The sequence below is a fragment of the Zosterops lateralis genome, assembly GCF_965231275.1.
Source record: "Zosterops lateralis genome assembly, chromosome: 7".
Classification (NCBI taxonomy): domain Eukaryota; kingdom Metazoa; phylum Chordata; class Aves; order Passeriformes; family Zosteropidae; genus Zosterops; species Zosterops lateralis.
This window is the reverse complement of record NC_139767.1, coordinates 24,114,646-24,133,938: the sequence shown is the minus strand read 5'-3', so window position 1 is coordinate 24,133,938 and position 19,293 is coordinate 24,114,646. Positions and strand designations below refer to the sequence as shown.

At 41.9% G+C, this 19,293-nt stretch overlaps 1 protein-coding gene across 5 annotated transcripts in view; it reads left to right on the top strand.

Annotated features, from left to right (window-relative positions):
* The window catches only part of SMARCAL1 (SNF2 related chromatin remodeling annealing helicase 1), a 33,041-nt gene extending 16,877 nt beyond the window's left edge, over positions 1–16,164 (top strand). For 3 of the 5 annotated variants that reach the window (XM_083865648.1, XM_083865649.1, XM_083865650.1), the window contains exons 10-17: positions 5,779–5,919; positions 8,443–8,661; positions 9,448–9,518; positions 11,649–11,751; positions 12,418–12,600; positions 13,104–13,204; positions 14,664–14,760; positions 15,146–16,164. In XM_083865648.1, the coding sequence (XP_083721774.1) occupies positions 5,779–5,919; positions 8,443–8,661; positions 9,448–9,518; positions 11,649–11,751; positions 12,418–12,600; positions 13,104–13,204; positions 14,664–14,760; positions 15,146–15,343 (1,113 nt within the window). In that variant the 3' untranslated portion in view covers positions 15,344–16,164. Of the gene's footprint in view, positions 1–5,778; positions 5,920–8,442; positions 8,662–9,447; positions 9,519–11,648; positions 11,752–12,417; positions 12,601–13,103; positions 13,205–14,663; positions 14,761–15,145 lie in introns of those variants that run through there. The other 2 variants (XM_083865651.1, XM_083865652.1) reach the window with 2 other exon arrangements.
* Positions 16,165–19,293: the final 3,129 nt, after the last annotated feature.

The window sequence follows — 19,293 nt, the reverse complement described above, 5'->3', positions numbered from 1 at the left end:
TGCCATAGTTGCTGGTATTTCCTGTGAGGATCTTAATGTCCTAAAGCATAAAAGCTTGAACTGACTTTTAGGGACAGAAAAAAAGAAATCTACTTAAGAAGTGCGATCCTTACATGCTACAAAGATTTATGAGTCCACAATGACACTGGACAGATCTAAGTTAAAATGTTTTGGAGACAGAAATGTTCGTCAGTTCTATCCATACTTAATTAATTCTTTTTATTTTGATAGAATCTGCTCTTTTGACTTCTGCATTTGAATAATAAATAAAATACATAAGTTGTTGCAAGTGTTTATACAGAACTGCACAGTAATTGGATTAAATTATTACATTGATAATAAAGATGACATACCTTGGATATTAGTTTCTAATTTGTCTTGTTAGATAGCCAAACTGAATCTCCACCTCTCAAATCTTTAGCTCATGGTTACAGCATTTAAAGCCTTATTTTAGTTTTCATATCTGATATTGACCTTTTGCATTTTTCTCCCAAAATCTAATCTCCCAGTTAGCAAACAAATTCAACAAATATAAAACCACCACACAAATACTACCGTAACTCAAATAAGCAAACCTAAACCATAACACCAGTTTTCAAAATGAAGTGATGTTTTTAGCAACTCAGTCATAATTCATCTTTTCCTGCTCTCTTGGATATATTGCAGAACAAGTGTGGTATGGAATTGTCAAGCAAAGCCATGTATTAAACATGTCACCTAAGTTTGCCAGTTGGGATTTTTTAGACTTTTTTTTTAAAATATTAACAACAGCAAATTTTGTGTGCAGCACTCAGTATCTTTTGTGACATACTGCGACCCTGACAGATTCAGAAAAGTTTTACTTGAGACAAAGGAAGAAATTTTAAAATGGCTGGAGGTATGCAGTGGCTGTGGTTGCTGCCTCATGGCTTGTCCCAGGTTGTCGTTAGTTTAGAGTAAATATATAGACATGTTATGCCAAATTTACTGTTAGTGGACAGAACTTTGAGAGCAACTTATACTTTCATGAACAGTAAGATAGGGTGAAATAGCAGCAAGATCTTTAGGCCATATTTCTTATTCCCTTCATATTCCAGTGGATGTGCAGACTTGTACATGGGGGAAAATGCTCTGTCTGCCTATGTGAAAGGAGGTGGTAGAGTTTGCACACAGTCTGTGTGCATCCCTGCAGAATTATGGAGAAGGCTGGATTGAAAGCTGTAGTAGAAAACAGTCCTTTGATGTTTGGTCATGTGGCAAAAATTCTGCTTTCAAAGTCAGACAGCTTTCACACCAGCGGGTCTGTGCCTGCAGCTGCCTGAGAATTGTCCCCAGCTGCAGCACCTCTCACAGTACTCAGGGGCCAGAGGTTGCTGTGTTCAAAGTGGTCTTTGTATCTTTTTTCCATGCACATCAAAGTGAAAATAGCTTCATACTGTTGGGCTGTGGCTGAGTCACAAAAAGGCCTGGCTAGGCCTGGCATGTCCTTCCCCCTGATTCAAAGCTGTGTCAATTGGTAATAGGACCTGCTTGTCATCTTGCTGTTTTCTGTAGTCTCGTGTTTGGGACTAAGTTCTCCTAGGCATACTGACAATACTGGTTATTCCCTTCCCCCTCTGCCCTGCATCTGCTTCCCTCAGGGGCAGAAAGTGTCAATAGTATTACACTTCCTGTAAGCATTTTGTTTCTTGTTTCTAAGATTAGACTGGCTCAGAGACATAAACATAGGAGAGGGAGTATACATACTACCAATATCCTTAAACCAGCAAAGCCTCGGGGATGTGAATGGAGAAGAAACAAACAAAACCAAAGGTTTTCACTGATCTGTAGTGGGATCTCTTGGGGACCAGAGTGGAAAGGATTCTACTTGTTTTGACCAGCCAAGGTACTGCATGGTCTTTACTGCATGGAATGCTGCAAGGCATGGAAACTAGGGAAGGTCTCAATGGAAAATGGATGAGTTTTTTGGAAGCGTGACAATAAGTAGTGAAAATTGCATTGGAAAGTGAGAAATAAAAGGTAATACCTAATCAAAAATTCCAGTGGCATTAAATGTTCTTATATTCTTTGTGGTCTCTATGAGCATTGCTCTCCAACACATGGATAATATTACTAATTTGATTGTTCCCATTGAGCTGCAGTCTGATGCACATCCTGTTGTTTGCAGGGTTAAAGGTCCTCAGTTTTGTTATGGGAGTCCAAATACACTCTGGCTGGAATCTAAACCTTTTATGCTTGTTGCCCTAGAGCAACTTAAAAATAGTGGAGAGAAACAAGTCCATGCTGAGGGTAGAAGGTGAGGAGGGAAGACAAAAATTTCTCTTTCTGTCGGGAAATAAACAGCAGCTGTCCTTAGGTGTTACAAATCTGTTTGGATTAGATAAATAAGCCCTTCCTTATTGTCACCTGCTGAGAGAAGGAACTTTATCTTAAAACTGAAGAAGCTGTGGGCCCTCAGGGCTTCATCTTCAGCTCTGCTTTTACCTTCCAATTTTTTCCCCTCTTGGAATAGGAAGGCAGTTTAATTTGTTTCAGTCATAGCTTATCACTGCTGTTTGATGAACATTGTCTGTTTACATGTTGGTTAACAATAGGGAAAGTATTTATATTTTTTGGAATAATTACTGTAGGATCATCTTATGAAATGCAGAGCCCAATGTATTGCCTAAGAAGAGAAACAGACTCCTCAAAGCAGCTGCTACTCTTTCCCTTTATCACATCTTCTATTTCATCAGGTGATTATTTTATTACGGTCCTTCTCAGATTTTTCATTTTGCTGGATAAGCTATTCTTAAGCTAAGCAGTTTAAAATGACACAGTAAGCAAAATCTGGGGACACGAGTAATTGTACAGCCAGAACCAGCCACACTTATTTTAAAAAGTGTGTCAGTCTGATAGCATATGGCAGAACCCCTGCTGTGAAATTCACTTAACACAGAGACAGTCATTGTATGTTAATGAGGCTCTTCGTGTGTTCAATTATTTGTCTGTCACATAACCCCTTTGCCTTGCCTACTGCCCTTTGAATAGTTGGTTGCTGGGTCTTGACCTCTGAAGTAAGTGCCATCATTTCATAAATTATTCTTTGACTTTCAAAAGTGACTTTTGTAAATGTTTTCACAGCTGTGGAATTAATTCTTGCTGGTGTATTGTGTAATGCTACAAACCCACATTTGTCTTAGGCTACTTAGTAAATGAGAACTGCAGACCTGGTCTCCACCACTTCCGTGAACTTCATGCCTAAATGCAACTGAGCAGCTCATGTTATTTCATCTATGTGGAAATATGTATTGTTTAATTACAAGATTTGATTTTGCTAGAAAGTCCTTTCTGGCCCCTGCAATCTTATTTTCTGTGGTGTTGCCCATATCATTGTTACAGACCTTTGAAGAAAGAGGCTATGTGCTCACTCTTGGCAGCACAGAAGGTTCAGCAGGAAACAAGAATTAAGCAGTGATCAGCAGAGTCTTCTCTGCAGGAGCAAATCTTTATTGGCATCTATTCAAAATGAGTTGCCACTAGAAAAAGAAGAGGGAATCAAAGCCATTTCTTTCATCCAGAATTTAAGTCAGCCTTCAACTCTTGGAAATTTGTTGTCCTAGGATTTTTTTTTCCTTCTGTTCTTTCCTGAGCTCCATCTGTCACAAGTTTTAAAACTGAAAGGGACCTTTGGGATAATGAGTTAGACCACCTATGTTCCATGCAATTTTCTGGAATAAATTTCTGAAGTTCTTCACAGCTCTTGTAGAGTTAGTGTCTTTTGAGGTTTGTTTATTTGGTTAATTTTGCTGGGATTTTTTTTTTTTTGGGGGGGGGTGTTTTGTTTGTTTTTTGTTTTTTTACTTTTCAGTTTGATTTAAATGGTTAATTAGAGGAAATGTCACAGCCCTTGGTAAGAGCTTGCAGTGGCTGAATACCCTGTCTGTTCAGAAATAAGTTACACACAGCAAAGCAGCAGTTGCACAAGTTTAGAATTCAAATAACTTGTAACTTCATGATGCTCTCTTTTGACACCTATTTAGGGATTGCTGAAGGAGCCTGAATAATTGTTTTAGACTACTGGGGAATAAATGTTCCAACTTCATCTTGTGCCACTCCCAGGGAACACCCTCTGAGAAGTGAGAGCCTTGAGAACAGCATAAACCCTTTCAACAGAGTTGGGTTTATGTTGTATTATTATGTCCCTGGTCTCTTCTGAGCGTGTTCTTGCTTTAGCTTTATCCAGAGTTTTCTTACATGAGACGTCTGTCATCCCATGCCTTCATGCTTCCCTTTTTCTGGCAGTTACCTTCTGTTGGTCCATGAGGAACAAGTTTAATTTGGAGGTTTCTTGCACTTGTGGGACTTGCTTGTCTTGCTTTTCCACAGATTTCTCACGATAGTGTCAGTTTCCTCCTCAAAGGTTTCTGCTAGGTGTCAGATGCTGTCTAGATTCTGTTCAGTTGTCCTCTAGTGTTTCCTTAATTTAAAAAAATTACCTAATTTCTGCTTGATCACTGTTTTGTCATGGGATCTGGTATCTCTGGTCTCTGTGACACCTTCCTCTTCTGAGTAGCATCAGCACCAGTCTTGTGCAAACCCTCACCTTCTGACATGCTCAAATGTTTGACCTGTCCTTTTACTTAATTGAGTAACTGTTCTGCTTTTTTAAATGTTCATGGAAATTGTCTGATCCTGGTAGTGATCACATTTCCCTCTGGTTGGTTTAAGAGGGATTATTGGAGAAGGCAAGTCCCACCTTGATCACAGCCTATATATAAATAGCTGATAGAGTCTTGAAATTAATTTCCGGAACTCTTTTTCCACCAGATTTGGTTGGTAAGTGGATGAAACAGCTGAATAGATCTGGGTGACTTGTTGATCTCAGTGAAATGATAAAAGAATTTAATTTTCTTTTTCATTTAAATGTGAATGAGCTGTTGGTACAGATGTCACTCAACAATCTCTTTGTTATTCGAATGAACCTGCATTAAACCATGTAGGAAATTGCAAGGCACGTGTAATTTAACTACAATATGTGAATTTACAGCAGTAGAAATTCATAGCTTATATCCAATAATAGAATTAGATAATAGTGGTGGTATGAATGTAGAAGTGTATCTTGGAGACTTTAATGTCTATGGTGTAATTTTTCCCCTACTTCTTGGGAGCACCTACTTTAGATCCAGACTTTATGTCCTCTTCCTGTCTCTCCTACAACAAATTTTACAATCTTCTTACATGATTTGTATTTATTCTCTCATGTTCTAGCATCCAGCCAGCTGTGCCTACACTCACCATTGGCTGTCAGATTTTCTTCTGGCTCTTCTTCAGAGACCTTCATTTTTTCCTCCTTGCTAGTATAATTTAAAAAAAATTGAACAAAAAAGTAAGAAAAAAAAATCCTTCTTTTTTGTATCTCTTCTGCTTTGAGAAAGACAGTCTACTTGTGGCTTGCTGTGGCAGGTTTCTCGTGAGAGAATTTATTTTTGGAGGTGGGGATGTACCTGTGAGGGTGTGTCATTTTCCTGTGGTAGGTGATGTCAAATGAAAAGTTGAGCCAGGCATAAAATAATAACGTGGATGGCTATTAAGAAACCGTGTGGCTTTTCCTACTCCCTGGAAGTTTGAAGCCTTGTCCTTGAACATCTCCAGGCAGTGATAGCTGAAAGTACCTGTGAAAGTGAAGCGCTCCTCCATTTAGGGTACTTGAACAGGGGGGTCTGGGATTTTCTTTCAGGACTGAGGTGACTTCTTAAGTTCTGCTCTGTGGTGAGCTAATAATGAAGCTGATAATGATGCCTTGGTTGGTTTTCCCAGGCTGCCAAGAGAGTAATCCTGCTTTCGGGAACGCCGGCCATGTCGCGGCCCGCGGAGCTGTACACACAGATCGCCGCCGTGCAGCCAACCTTCTTCCCACAGTTCCACTCCTTTGGCCTGCGCTACTGTGACGCCAGGAAGGTACTTCTGGGGGAGAGTGACAAACTGGGACTCTGCTATTGCCATAATCCCTAGCCTTCTGATGATAGTTTACATACCTTCCTGCAAAGTCTCTCAAAACAATCTGTAGTGTTTTCATTCCTCTTGGTGATGGACTTCTGTATTGACCACTGGAGTCAGATAGGTGTTCCTCTCAATGACCAGTCCTTGACCAAATCCCAAATACTATATAAACCCTAAATCATAATAAACTGTCCTTCTTTTCCCTGCTTCTACCTGACAGGTGAGTGTGGTTCTTTTTGTGTCACAAACTGTGATGCTCTGCAAACAGCGCTGTATTTTTTTTTCCAAAACATGGAGGCTTTTTCTTTTCTTCTTTCTGCAGGATATTACATTTTTTTTTGAGAAAGTTTCCCTGCAGAGTAACATTTTGAAAGTTCTTAAGCTGAGGAGAGGTCTAAGTGATGCAGTGAGACATGAAGGTAGTAGTGTTTCTTGCCTTGAAAGCCATGGAAATAAAAATGGTGAAAAAAAAATCCCTAAACAAATATGGCCATAACTGGTGAAAGGAGCCTATTCTTATCAGATTGTGGCCTGCCAAGTTTTTTAAAGGGGCAGAGTAATTAAGGGACCTTTAAGCAGCTGCAGATTTGGGCTAATTGATTTCAAAAAAATAGAAAACAACAAACAAAAAAACCTAGTTCCTAGTCTTAGTTACTGATCCATTCAATTTAAAACTAAAGTCTGACTAGTTTCTGTTTCAAGATTTTATGACAGAAAATTACAAATAAAAGTTGGTAATTTTTTATTAATTCAACCCCCCAGTATCTGTACTTTTAAAAAGGCAGCAAACGAAATGTCACCTGTTATTTACAAGATATCCCAAGACTGTTTCCCAAAATACATGCTGTGAATTCATTTTTCAAACCGGCTGATGTTGGCAAATATTAAGTAGTTTCTATCTGAGCACATGCTCTGAATTTGTAAGAGTTTGGCAGCTCCTGCTAGCACTGTAATAAGTTTACTGACTCATGTAAGATGCTGTAACACTTTGGTAAGAAAATCACAGTCGGAAGCATGTGTTCTGGAATGTTATGGATCAAAACCAGATGTATATTTTGGCAAAATAAATTCCCCTCTCCCTTCCCCCACTCCTTAATGCATTCAGTAGCATGACTAACCTTATGGCTAGTATGATTTATTTTTTGTCTCATACATTCTAGGAGAGGATGGAGGATGCAGTGAATACTTAGGGGCTTCTTTCTCTTTTACTTCCATTTATGTGTTGTAGCAGTTTTCTCTTAGGGAAGGCAAAATCAGTACAGATTTTTAAGGTTAAATCTATTTTATTAATTAATGTAGCCAACTGAGGTGCTGAGGCTCCTTACATCTCCATTACATGCATTTCAGGAGAGAATTTGTAGTGGCTTACTTTGGATTGTTATTCCAAGACCAGAGGTTGTATTTTGGATACTGCCAATATTATTTAGAACTAGAGCTATGAGAAAGGTTTCACCTCTCTCTCCACCTTGACTTTTGGTATTCCCGTAGCTGTATTCCCTATATTTACTTGTGAAATTGCAGCAGAAAGGTTTCTTTTTTTTTCCTGTTGCTTCAGCATTAAAACCGTATTGGTCTCTTCTCTGACAGACAGTTGTTTGAAAGGTGCTTCTTTTGGGGAATGTACCAATTTTGATGCCACTGTTGTTCTTTCTCAGAAATAGGCTGTGGGGTTGCTGGTTGGAGAAGTGATGAGCTGAGCTTAGTTGAACAGGTGTATATTTCCTGCACACAGGATCTTGGAGAATAGGCCAGGTTCAGAGAGGAGTGCTTCAAGGAGGAGTAAATGAATGGCTCGTTCAGAGGAGCTTCAAAGTGATGATGCTTTGAAGAGACAATGTTTGGAGTGATGTCTTCTGGGCCATGGTTTATTTCTGGTTTGCTTGAGTCTGAGCCAAACACGGTAATGGCAGAAATAGAGTATGTCAGGAAGCAGAGCAGGAGTCAGGTCACAGTGGAGAACAGGCAGTTCTGACCTAGCGTGTCAGACAAGTGTAACAGCTCTGTGAAGGCATCTGGGTTAAGGATGTTTGTCTTCATGCTGTTGGAGAATATTTTTGTTTGTCTCTCTGCTTAAAGCTGAGATAAATGTGCATGCACAGAACTGCAGCAAGTTCTTTTGGCCTGCTCAAAGCTGCAGGTGGAGAGCAGCAACACCTTGCTGTGTGAGAGGGAATATCAGGGCACAGGGATAGGAGTAGGGAGTAGCACAGGAGTAGGGATTCCTGCCACCTTTCTGCATAGTCTCTTCCCTGCACCTCCCTGAGCTCTTGTAGATAGGAAGAAGGGAAGCTTGTAAGAAACCTTTTCATTCTGAGTGGATTAGTTTGTACGTTTCTACCTTATTGCCATTTTTGTCAAATCTCCTGCTGACGGTTAAGTTCTTACCTTGTCCGGATTCCCTGGAAATTTATTCTGCTTTTGGATTGTATGCAGAGCAGTCTCTTATAGATATGACACTGATAACGCTTTGATCTTTCCCAGATGCCATGGGGTTGGGACTACTCTGGATCATCCAACTTAACTGAACTGAAAATTTTGCTGGAACAGTCCATCATGATCCGACGTCTGAAATCAGATGTCCTTTCCCAGCTTCCATCAAAGCAACGCAAAATGGTTGTGGTGGCTCCTGAAGGCATTAGTGCAAAGACCAAAGCTGCATTGGCAGCTGAAGCAAAGAAGATGGCCAAAGCATATGAAAGTGTAAGTCCGAAACTTATTTTTGCGATGAGACGTTGCTATTTCATGTAGTTTTATTTTAAAAAACTTTTATGTGAAAATGCAGTACCCTGAGTTCCAAGGGTCAGAGCCACACCTTATGTGAAGGCACAGTTTTAAATGAGTGTACAGCACAATCAAAATTAGCTCACCTTGATTTGCTTTTGATCTAAGTGGTCTACTTTGTCCCTTTGTGTGAAATACCATTTCCTCCTTTTTTTCTGTCTTGTTAGTAATTTCTAACTGTCTTTCATATCTTCTGCCTCTCTACTTATTCTCCTGTCTAGCCTTATAACCTCATTCAGCCTACAAAAATAGCCTTGTTTGAGTTGTGTTGTGAACAGAGCAGTAGCCAAACACGTGAAGGGTTTATTTTTGCCTTTCTTGATTGTTTTCCTTGTATGGGTGGAAAATGCATGTTCTAGGCTCCTAAGTTGCTGAAACAGTTCTGTAAGAACTTAGGGGTTTTTCCTTGCCATTTTAGTTGGGACACGCTTTCTCAACTAAAAGTGCACTTGTGATACACTTGTCATCCAGCTCGTAGGAGTTGAGTGGGAGGTAGGAAGGGAGGTGTCAGGACTGTGTGAGAATCTGCAGTACCTAATGGCGAGTGGGAGACTTGCCCTCCAGGCCTCTATTGTTGTGCTTTTTTAGGCTGATTTTTTTTCCTAGCAAAGTGTTTATTGGCAGCAGCAGAACTACCAGATCTGTAAGCAAGAAAGAGAAAAGGCATTTTTGAGACTCAAATTTGTTTATCTCTTCCTTCTACAGAAACAACAGCAGAAGGAAGCACTTCTCGTCTTCTTCAGCAAAACAGCAGAAGCTAAAATCCGCTCAGTCGTGTAAGTGCCGTGTCCCTACTTCATTCTTGCCCAGTAAAATGTGGTTTTCTGCTAAGAACAGGGAGACAGTGTCTTAGAGATAACAGTGCAGGGACATGAAGCATAGCCTCAAGTCAGCCCAGAAAAACTTGATTGTAATTACAATGCACTAAACATTTTCTTCTCTTGGGGTTCTTTGGCTGAGTAAGTCTTCTGATTTCATTCCAGATGCAAATCTAAACTGTCATTTGAACCATTTAAAATGACTTCGTGTTTGGGACTTGGATCAAATTCCCTGGTCTGGACCCTTTTTCAATACAAGAAGCAGGGGAATAATGAAATTAAAAGCATCAACTGAATTTGAGAAAACAAATGCTGCAGTTCTGCTGCAGCAGGAATCCTGAGACAAAAAGCTTATGAGATGGGCTGAGCTTTAGTTGCTTTAGGAATCTCACAGCTCCTATTGAAGTTCTTGGCTCTTCCACAGGGCTCACATGGGACCTCAGCAGTAAAAGTTTTGTACCACAGGTGTGCTTTTAACTCTCTCTTCCCTGGAAGTAATTTCTTTCCGTGCCCTTTCATCCTTAGCCTTTTTGCTGGGACTCAAAGGAGTTGCTTTAGGTCATAGCATAACTTTCTAATAAGTAGCACAGTAATAATATGAAAATGGTTTACTTTCCACAGCTCTCTGAATGTAAAGACCAACTGATGTGATTTCACAGTTGCAGACCTTGCTGCAAAATTTGTTTAGCACAGAACTGCACTTCACAGTCCCAGCATTCATTTCTGTAGAAGAGTTTCTTCCTTTTATGTTAGTGAACAGTTAGAAGACTTTCTTCTTTTTATTTCAATTGCAAGTGTGAACTGAATATAAAACCATGAAGTGCTGCTTATTTGACTTTCTTGTAGGAAGTAGTCAATTTTTTCCTGGGGTTTCATAGCATTTAAAATACCAGTTACTACAAGCTGCTAAGGTACAGTATCATCTAACTAATGGTACTGTCCTATGATTGTCAGCACTTCCTGTGTTTTACCCTTAATGACTTATCTTCCATTGCTTCCATTGAAATGACTTACCATTTGTTAAATAGAATGTGGGAATGAGATATAAAATAACTGTGATGTGTTGGTTGGCATCTGCTCACTACTCTAAATGTTTGCTTTGATATTTGTTTTAAAATACAGCAGTCCCTCTTCTCTCCCAGATTTCTTTGTTGAATAATACTGTCATGTAACGGGGATCTGAATATTATGAACCCTGCAAAGTTGTCTGCCATCTTATTACACTGCTGGGAATCCTTCTTGGTCCTTTGTAACAGTTGCTGCTGACCTAAGATGTGTTAACTTTAGCAAAGGCCTTGATATTCCTGATCTTCTCAACAACTTTGCTGTTCCAAAGAAAAAAATGACATCATCTGTATGGGCTTATAGGTATTCCTCAGGCTCCAGTTAACCTGATTGCAATACAAGTCACTACATAGAAATGGGTTCTGTAGCTGTGCTGCTAGTCCATAGGAAAAGCTAGATGTTTTCATTTAAGTAATTTAAAAGGAGTCTTGTTGCCTCTCATTGGCCATTAGCCTCTCTGCATGTGGATAATTCCTAGAAACAGCTGACAAATTTAGATACTTAAACTGGAGTAAATTGTCAGTGAGAACCCTTGCAAGAAAAGGTATTTTTTTCTAATCAACGTGTTTAGAGGTGTTTTCTTCTGATATAAAACCAATCCCAAGTAAACCCAGGAAGTTTAGCTGCATACAGATTATTTTAGTGTATTGTGATTGTGCAGAAGTTAGAAATACAGAGAGGTGAGTGAGATTGCATTTAAGTATAGATGACTTTCAGGTGACTAGCCTGAGATGTCATGTTCCAAACAGGATATAATAAACTGATTCTCTTTTACACCCAAGTATGATGTAGGCAGCTGTGTGCCTGTGGAGAAGAAGAAACTGAGGGAATTTTCCTTTCTGTATTTTAATTTATAGAAGACTTGACTTGCTACTTGGCACTGTACTGCAGCTTTTTATGCTAGCCTGTTTCCTTGTGTTTGTGTATAGATGGGCAGTATCTTCAAAATTTGTTGTGAGCAAATTCTGTATTTCCTCAGCAAGTAATCTTACAATGTTTTTGGCTTTTTCCTTTTTCATGTAGAGAATACATCCTGGAGTTACTGGAAAGTGGGAATAATAAATTCCTGGTGTTTGCTCATCACAAGATAATGCTGGATGCAGTAGTTGCAGAGCTGAAGAAGAAAGTAAGTGACTGACTGATTTGTCTTAACTTTATCACTGTTCCAGCTTCAGAGCTGTTGAACATCCCCCTGGATTTATGGCTGGTCAGATAGTTCAGGACAGTTAGTGACAGAGATGATTTCTACTTGCTGTGCTTCTGACTGTGCCCTTCACTGAGGGAGCTGAGCTGTCAGGGTAAATGCCTCACAGCATCCACTTTGTATTAGCTGGATGGCTTTTATTGTATTTAATGTTCTTTAATTCCACTGTCTGCCCTGGAGCTTGAGAATTCTTGCAGGAGTGTTACCCTGTGTGGCCATTGTTCTCCAGGCTTTCCTCAGAGGGAGAATGAGACTGCCCAAGCCCACCATCCCTGCCTGCCTTTACCTCTGTGGTGCTCTTACATTTTTGAACTAAGATACTGTAGGGAGACTTGCTGGACCTGCCAGTCATGTCTCTTGACTTCTCTTGTTTGTCTGACTTTTCATGTGAGATTTCCATGGATGCTCCTAAAGCAGGCTGGGGCAGTGTGAAGAATGGTTTAAAATACCATTCTGGGCTATAACCCACAGTGGCACTGGTGACTTTTCTCAGTGGCAGCACTGGACATGGAATCCACTAAAACATGGAAGGAGTATACAAGAAAGGGGAGACCAGGTCTCTAAACAGCATCTTCTGCCTTTTCACAGCACATTGAGCACATTCGCATCGACGGCTCTACATCTTCTGCTGAGCGGCAGTCTCTGTGCCAGAAGTTCCAGTTATCAGAGAAGCAGGCTGTGGCTGTCCTTTCCCTCACTGCTGCAAACATGGGCCTGACATTGTCTGCTGCAGATCTGGTGGTGTTTGCAGAGCTCTTCTGGAACCCAGGGGTAAGTGTCCTGGAGGGAACAAGGGTTGGATGTTCCCTGGAGAGCAGAAATGTTGCTGATTAAGAGATGTAATGGGCAGGCAACTTTCTCTAGGGTTTGTCTCTTTCTTTTTCTGATGTTTGCTGGTTCTGCAACCACAGGTTCCTGGGCTTGAACCTGTGAGGCTGGTTTACACAGCTTGCTGGCAGGGGAAGGTGGCACAAAAGGGAAACACGATTATGTCTTAATTTGACAGAGCTCTTAAGGGTTTGCCCAGCCAAGACTTGAAAGGGTCCATCATCAGTGCTGACCCTCTACTTTGGAAAATTGTTCAGTGCCTTTTGGGAATGTGGTGTACCAGATTACTTCTTGGCTTACTCTGTTTGAGAATACAGGTCTTAACGGGATACAGAGAAGAAAGAGTTTTAAAGCAGAAGAAATGAGATCTTCTGTTCTCTGATGCTTACACTGTTTCTCAGATATTGCAGTTTTTCACTTTTTATTTGTCATGTTTTTACGTTAAGATTTTGATCCAAGCAGAAGATCGAGCACACCGAATTGGACAGACCAGCTCTGTTAATGTTCACTACCTGGTGGCTAAAGGCACAGCAGATGACTACTTATGGTAAGAAGTGAGAATGACACATGTTTCCACTGTTTGTCACATCTGTGGTGTGAGGGGTCATTGCTAGTGCTCCATGGCCTGTGAGGGGAGGATCAATACGTGCCAGGGCTGGCTGCAGTGGACATGACTGAGTGGCTGACAAGCAGGAGCAATAAAAGTATTTACCTGACTACTAAAGAGCCTAAAGAAAGGGCTCTTAAGAGAAACTCTGGGAGAGCTGATGCATCTAAAACCTTCACAGTCTCTGTGTAAGGAGGAGGAATTAGATAACAGCTCAGAACATTCCTGTGCTAGAGTACTGTAAAGTGCTGAGACTTTCAAACAATATCAGCAGACACTGGAGTTGGTTCAGTGTATTGTAGATCAGTTCTGAGGAGCAATCTGGCTGCTGTGTGCTTGGACAGGGAGCTGTGGAGGATTGCACTGTTGCCTTCCTCTTGCTCTTCAGTGAGTCCTTCAGAGAGATTAAAAAGGTGCTATTGACCTACCTCTGGATAGTTGTGGTAGGAGGCTTTTTGGCTGCAGTGAGAGTGGACATTAGTCTTTAGGGCTGGGGAATCTAACATCTGGGGGTGGGCAGCATCTGAGGAATCTTTAGTGCTGCAAGGGAGCTGACCTGCAAATGATGAAAAGAAATTAGCCACCAGCTGCTTCATTTAAAGTCCAAAATTGCATCTTTATTACCTTGTTTAAAGGAATAAATGAACTAAGTGAACTTGTGCAGTTTCCAGAATATCATGATGGAAAGTAATTATAACCCTACAATGCAAGGATCTGGAAACTGATGTATCACCCAAATCTCATGGAAAGTTAATGACAGTAATTCTGCCTTTATTTGTGAAATGCTGTCTGTGCAGTCATTAGTGCTTAATGGGGAAGAAATATGGCTCTCCAAAGGACAGTGGCATCTTTCTAAAGACAAGAAAAAGAACAAGAGGATGAAGCTATTTGGTAAATGCTTTAACTGTGCTGTGGCCTTGGCATTTTTCAGTGTCCAGTGTGCAGGTGTGGCTGGGACCTCTCAGCCTCTTGGGCCAGTGATGGAGTCTTCCTCCTGCTCTACACTGGGAGTTATCCTTGAAATGCTGATGCATCTGTTGTTGGGGTTTACCATTACTTGCCTTGGAGACTGAGCACAAAGGCTACTAGGAGTCCCTTTTAGCTGCATCTTCTTGGTCTAACTTGCCCATAACTTGGTCATACCACTGGTGTTGTCTCAGTCAACTAGTTTCTCTACTGGATGTATGTGTTCTCCAAATATTGATAGCCCAGAATCCTCTAATTGTTACCGATTTAATTGACTGATATCTCAAGACAGCAGGACAAGTTAAGGAGCCAACAAAGTTTGGTAGAAAAGCCATCTTTATACTCAGTTGTATCCGTTTTTTAATCTACACATAGTAAATGAAGAAGTGTCCTTGGTTTTTTCCTTTCAGTAATATCCATTTATCACTCTTAGGCCAATGATTCAGGAGAAGATCAAAGTGCTGGGTGAAGCTGGTCTTTCAGAAACCAATTTCTCAGAAACAGCTGAGTCAACTAATTACTGTCCTAAGGTAATTGACCTGAAAGAATATTAGGGGTCCCTGGGAGAGGCTGAATGGGCTTTGTCTTGTGTACATCTAGATTGGCACAGGTGACCTTGCACCTGTTCTGCCCTTAATGCTGCAGACCAGATTGTTCAGCTCCTCCCGGGATCCATGCCTTGGCTTGGACTCTCTACAGAAGTTCCAAGCCTACTACTTGCAAGGAGACCTTGTTAGCATCCATGTCACATATATGTATTTGAGTATATATGTATGAGATACATATATGTATGTATCATGTATGGTATGATCTGTGCACACATGTGCACTGTGTAGGGGGAGTGTCTTCTGATTTTGCTCACTATGTTTTACATGACAATGTGGATGTAGATCCTGTTCTGTTCTGTTTCCTCAGCCAGATCCAAAGCAGAAGACAATCTTCGACCTTTTCCAGAAGACCTTCTCTGAGATCAGAGATGATGCTGATGATGTTTTGTTTTTGGAGGCAGCTGATGTTGGCTGTGAGTTTGACTCTGGCAGTGCCTTGCAAGACAGGGAAGCAGAAACATGTTCAGTGAGTCCCAAAAAAAAGCGGCGTATTGAGGAAATGTAAATGGTGACAGCTAAAGAGATGGCAACTAAGAGATTTTTTTTTTTATTATTAAAAAAGAAAAACCAAAAGCAATCATGTATTATTTTTTTAGTTTTTGAAAATAAAATACTTGAAGTTTTCTTTATCTCTGGCATGTTTAATCTCAAATGATGAGAAGGCAGTCTGACAGATGTGCAGCACACACCTGGCAGCCTGCAGGGTTTGCAGTCCTGGTTTTGCCAATGACTGAATGGACATGGGCAAGTGTCATTCCACTGTGTTTCAGCATGTCAGTTTCCACAGTTGTTTTGGTTTAAAAGCAGGTAATGGTTGTCTCTCCCCAAGGCAGAACTCATGAGAAAACCAATTCAGCAGTAGCGGCAGAGTGCTTTTAACAATGTTTCCCATTTCCAAAGTCTGTATTTCTGGGAATTTGTTCACAGGCAAATTTGGCCATTACTTGGATCACTGACAGACTGGCTCTTGGGTATTCTGTTTGGCCATGAGGAAAAAAGATCCAAGCAGATCTTGATGTTTTGTGGAGGTGGGGAAGAGGAGGGAAAAGAGGAGGTTACCACCTTGAAGCTAAGTAATGTAACTGTGTGCCAGTAAGTGTGCACTGCCTGTTTTAGGCAGATGTCTGCCTCTGCACACTCATCTCTGGCTTTATGCTGAATATTAGGACCTGCTCCATGGCATGTGCTTCTGTCAGTGGAGGGTGAAGCTTGTGCTGACTGCCAGGGATTAACCCTGACTTTTCAGGGAGAGTTGGTGTGTGGGTGGGTGTGTTTTCTTCAAGATTTGACTGATGTCTACAGGTGAATGAGGAGAAATGGACACAGACAGACTTTTGCTCTTGTTTTGTAAGAAACTGGTTCTGGACTGAACTGTTTAAATAAAAAGTTGCTCTAAGTTGTGATTCTCAAGCTTTTGATACTTTTTCTATTTTAGCATTCCATCTCCCAGTTAGCTGTGTTTTTACAGCTGTAATCTGCAGAAAAGGAGGCAAGCTGAAGGCTTACATTTAGCTCCTGGAGGCCAGGAGCTAACGTGCTGTGGAGGTGATGTGCTTGGCTCTGTGCAGATACCAGACACTGCCAAAACTACCTCTCTTGCAAGGCAGAGGAGAAAAATGTTTGTGCCGTAAGATCAACCTAATAACATTAGGTATTTTTTCCTGCATTGAAGGGTTTGATTGTTCCATTTTCAGCTGGTGTCGTCATGGAAATGGCCCACAGGCTGCGTGTACAGTTGTGCTGGGTGGAGAACTGCTTTTCGTTCATGACTGCAGATGGTGCTTTGGGGTATGAGCAGTGGGAAGGGGTGTTGGGACTGGGCAGCTGGAGGAAATGCTTTATCTCTGGGTTTGAGGCTGAGAGTTAACCATCACTGCTCTTACTTCAACAGCTGGCCAGGTGAAGACACACTTTTTGACATTTTTGAATGTCTGTCATCTTGAACACAGAGTATTTAATCTGTCTGTAGGATGAGTGATCTTTCTACTTGCAAAGTGGGTTGTTCTGAGTAAGGGGTGAGAAATGTTGCTTGTCTACTGACTGAAAAAAATGCAAAAGGCATTATTTGTGTACCTATATTGTTGTCTGCTATAGAAGTAGTTTTCTTTATAAAGCTACAGCTATTTCAATCCAGTACTTTTCTAAGATACACTGAAAGTACCCTTGGAGAATTCTGCTTCTTATTAACTTGATTCATCTTGTCTGTATGTTGGTAAATCACAGCCCTGCTAGAGGAATGCTAGGTGTACCTTCCCTTTGTTAGGATCCATAAAATCTCAGCTGGTTTGCTTCACAGATACAGAGATTTTTCAAATACACTGAGATTCACTTTATCCTTACTACATGAAAAAGGAGAGAAAAACCTTTCAGGAAAGTGCTGTTAGTGATTATTTGGGACTGGAGAGACTGCAGGCCTTATCCCAATGGTATCATTACTCCCTCATTAATATGGTGAGGAGGTGGCTGGGCAGCTGGCAGCAGGCTCAGACAGGATCTCCAAGGCTTGCTGATGAGAACCTCTACAAGGCAGTGTGCAGGATGCCAGGGACACCCACAGCAGGCTCAGGAACATGGAGCACCCCTGGGGCCTCTTGTGCCTGCCAGCTTAAGATGGTAGAGCTGTATCATTTTGGCATTATCTGAAACCAGTAGAGGACAAGGAAGGACCCATCTTACTGGATCTTGGAACATCTTACTGTGGCTGGATGCCTGCTTGTACATCTGCATCATTGCTCCCACCCGTGCTGGAGAAAGGTGTCTTTTCAAGGAGGATGCCAAAACAGGACCCACAGGTTAAAATAACAATAGGCTGGAGCAGTTCCTATTAAGTGTTCTGCATTCTCCAGGCTGGCTAACTTCATGGGCTGAAGAGTGCAAGGGGCTGGACTGTCAAGGCAAGGCTATGCTGGCTTGTCCATGTCCTTCATCTTCTCAGTCCCTTGGAAATGCGTGTTTACTTCAGCAGTGTTGGGAACAGCTGTCCCCCAGGGTGGCTGGGTTTGGTTGTTTTGCCAGAGCTGCCTATAGATGATGGATATGATCATGTGCTGTACTGTCACAGCAAACCTGAACCCTATAGATACAGACCAAAGAACAGCACTAGATTCTCTGGATCTCTTGGCTGATAATTTGTAATTTTTTTAACCATATCGTCACTAAGCAGCCAAAGGAACTTACATTTTCTTTTCTGCTTTCTAATATGTTGGTATCAAAGCTGTATCCTGTGAGTCATCATTGTGACGAGGATCTGAAAAGGGCAGATATATTCGTAGGATATATCAAATGAAATTTTGATTCAACTGAGGGAGATATAAATACCATTGCCTAAAGCCTTGCTGAGCCCTCATCTCAAACATTGCTCTGCCCCACCAGCTCCCCAAAGACCTTGCAGGGATGATCAGGGAATGAGGAGCCTGGCATGACAGAGGGAATTAAAAATGTCGGTGTTCAAACTCTCAGAGCAAGAGCCAAGAAGGGATATGAAATCAGCTCATGAGCATCTCTTAAAGTACAAACCCCAGCCAGGGAAAAAGTAACAGAGTGGCTGGGCACCCTCAATTCCTTGATTGCCTCTTAACAGACTGCAAGTGAAGAGTGGCTGTCATTGGTCGAGGCAGCCATGCTGGGTATGGAGGAAAATGACCTGCAACAATTTCCTGGGGCTGGTTTCTCCAGGCGGCCTGGGAAGCTCCGGCCCTCGCCTGGCAGAGGGGATAAACCGTAGCTGGGTCTGGACATCAAAAAGTTCTCAGGCTAACGGGATTACGTTTCTTAATGGAGGTTAATGAGGTGCTAATCCCCTTACAAGCATTGCAGCTCGGTGGCACTGGTGTATTTTTCCCTCTGTGTTTTGGTGCTGGGAATCACCTCTGCAGTGGCACATGAGGGCTTTCGGGGCTGGTGGTTTCAGCACTGAGTAGCCCCAAGGAAATTAGGAAGTTGCCTTAACCTGACATGATGCCAAAACTCTTGAAACCTCATGGTTTAGGGCTGGTATGTTTTATGATAATAATTCATCCTTACTGATTTTTTAATACATTTATTTTTTTCCTGCAGTCCTGGTCACGTTTCTGTCCCTGTTTTGACACCTACCCGCTGCTTATTCTCTTTAAAAACGATGTGAGTGAATGGAACTGTCCCTTCTTCTCTTCTGCAGTGACCTCCTTCGGTGACAGCCAGGAATCTGATGTCGGGCGGTGCCGGCGCTCAGGTACGGCCCGGGTGTCACACCGGGCACCACAGGCCGGGTCCGGCTGGAAGGCGCGGCGGCGCTCATCTGGTCCAGCCTCTCTGCTCCAGCACCGCGAGGCACAGGGCGCGGCACTGCACGGCGCGGCACTGCACGGCGCGGCTGGGAGGTGTCTCAGTGCGAGAGGCTGCAGAAGCTCTCCGGGCACCCCTGCGGCCGCCCTCAGGCTGTTCTCCCCGGGGCCTGTGCCGTGCCCGCCCCGCTCA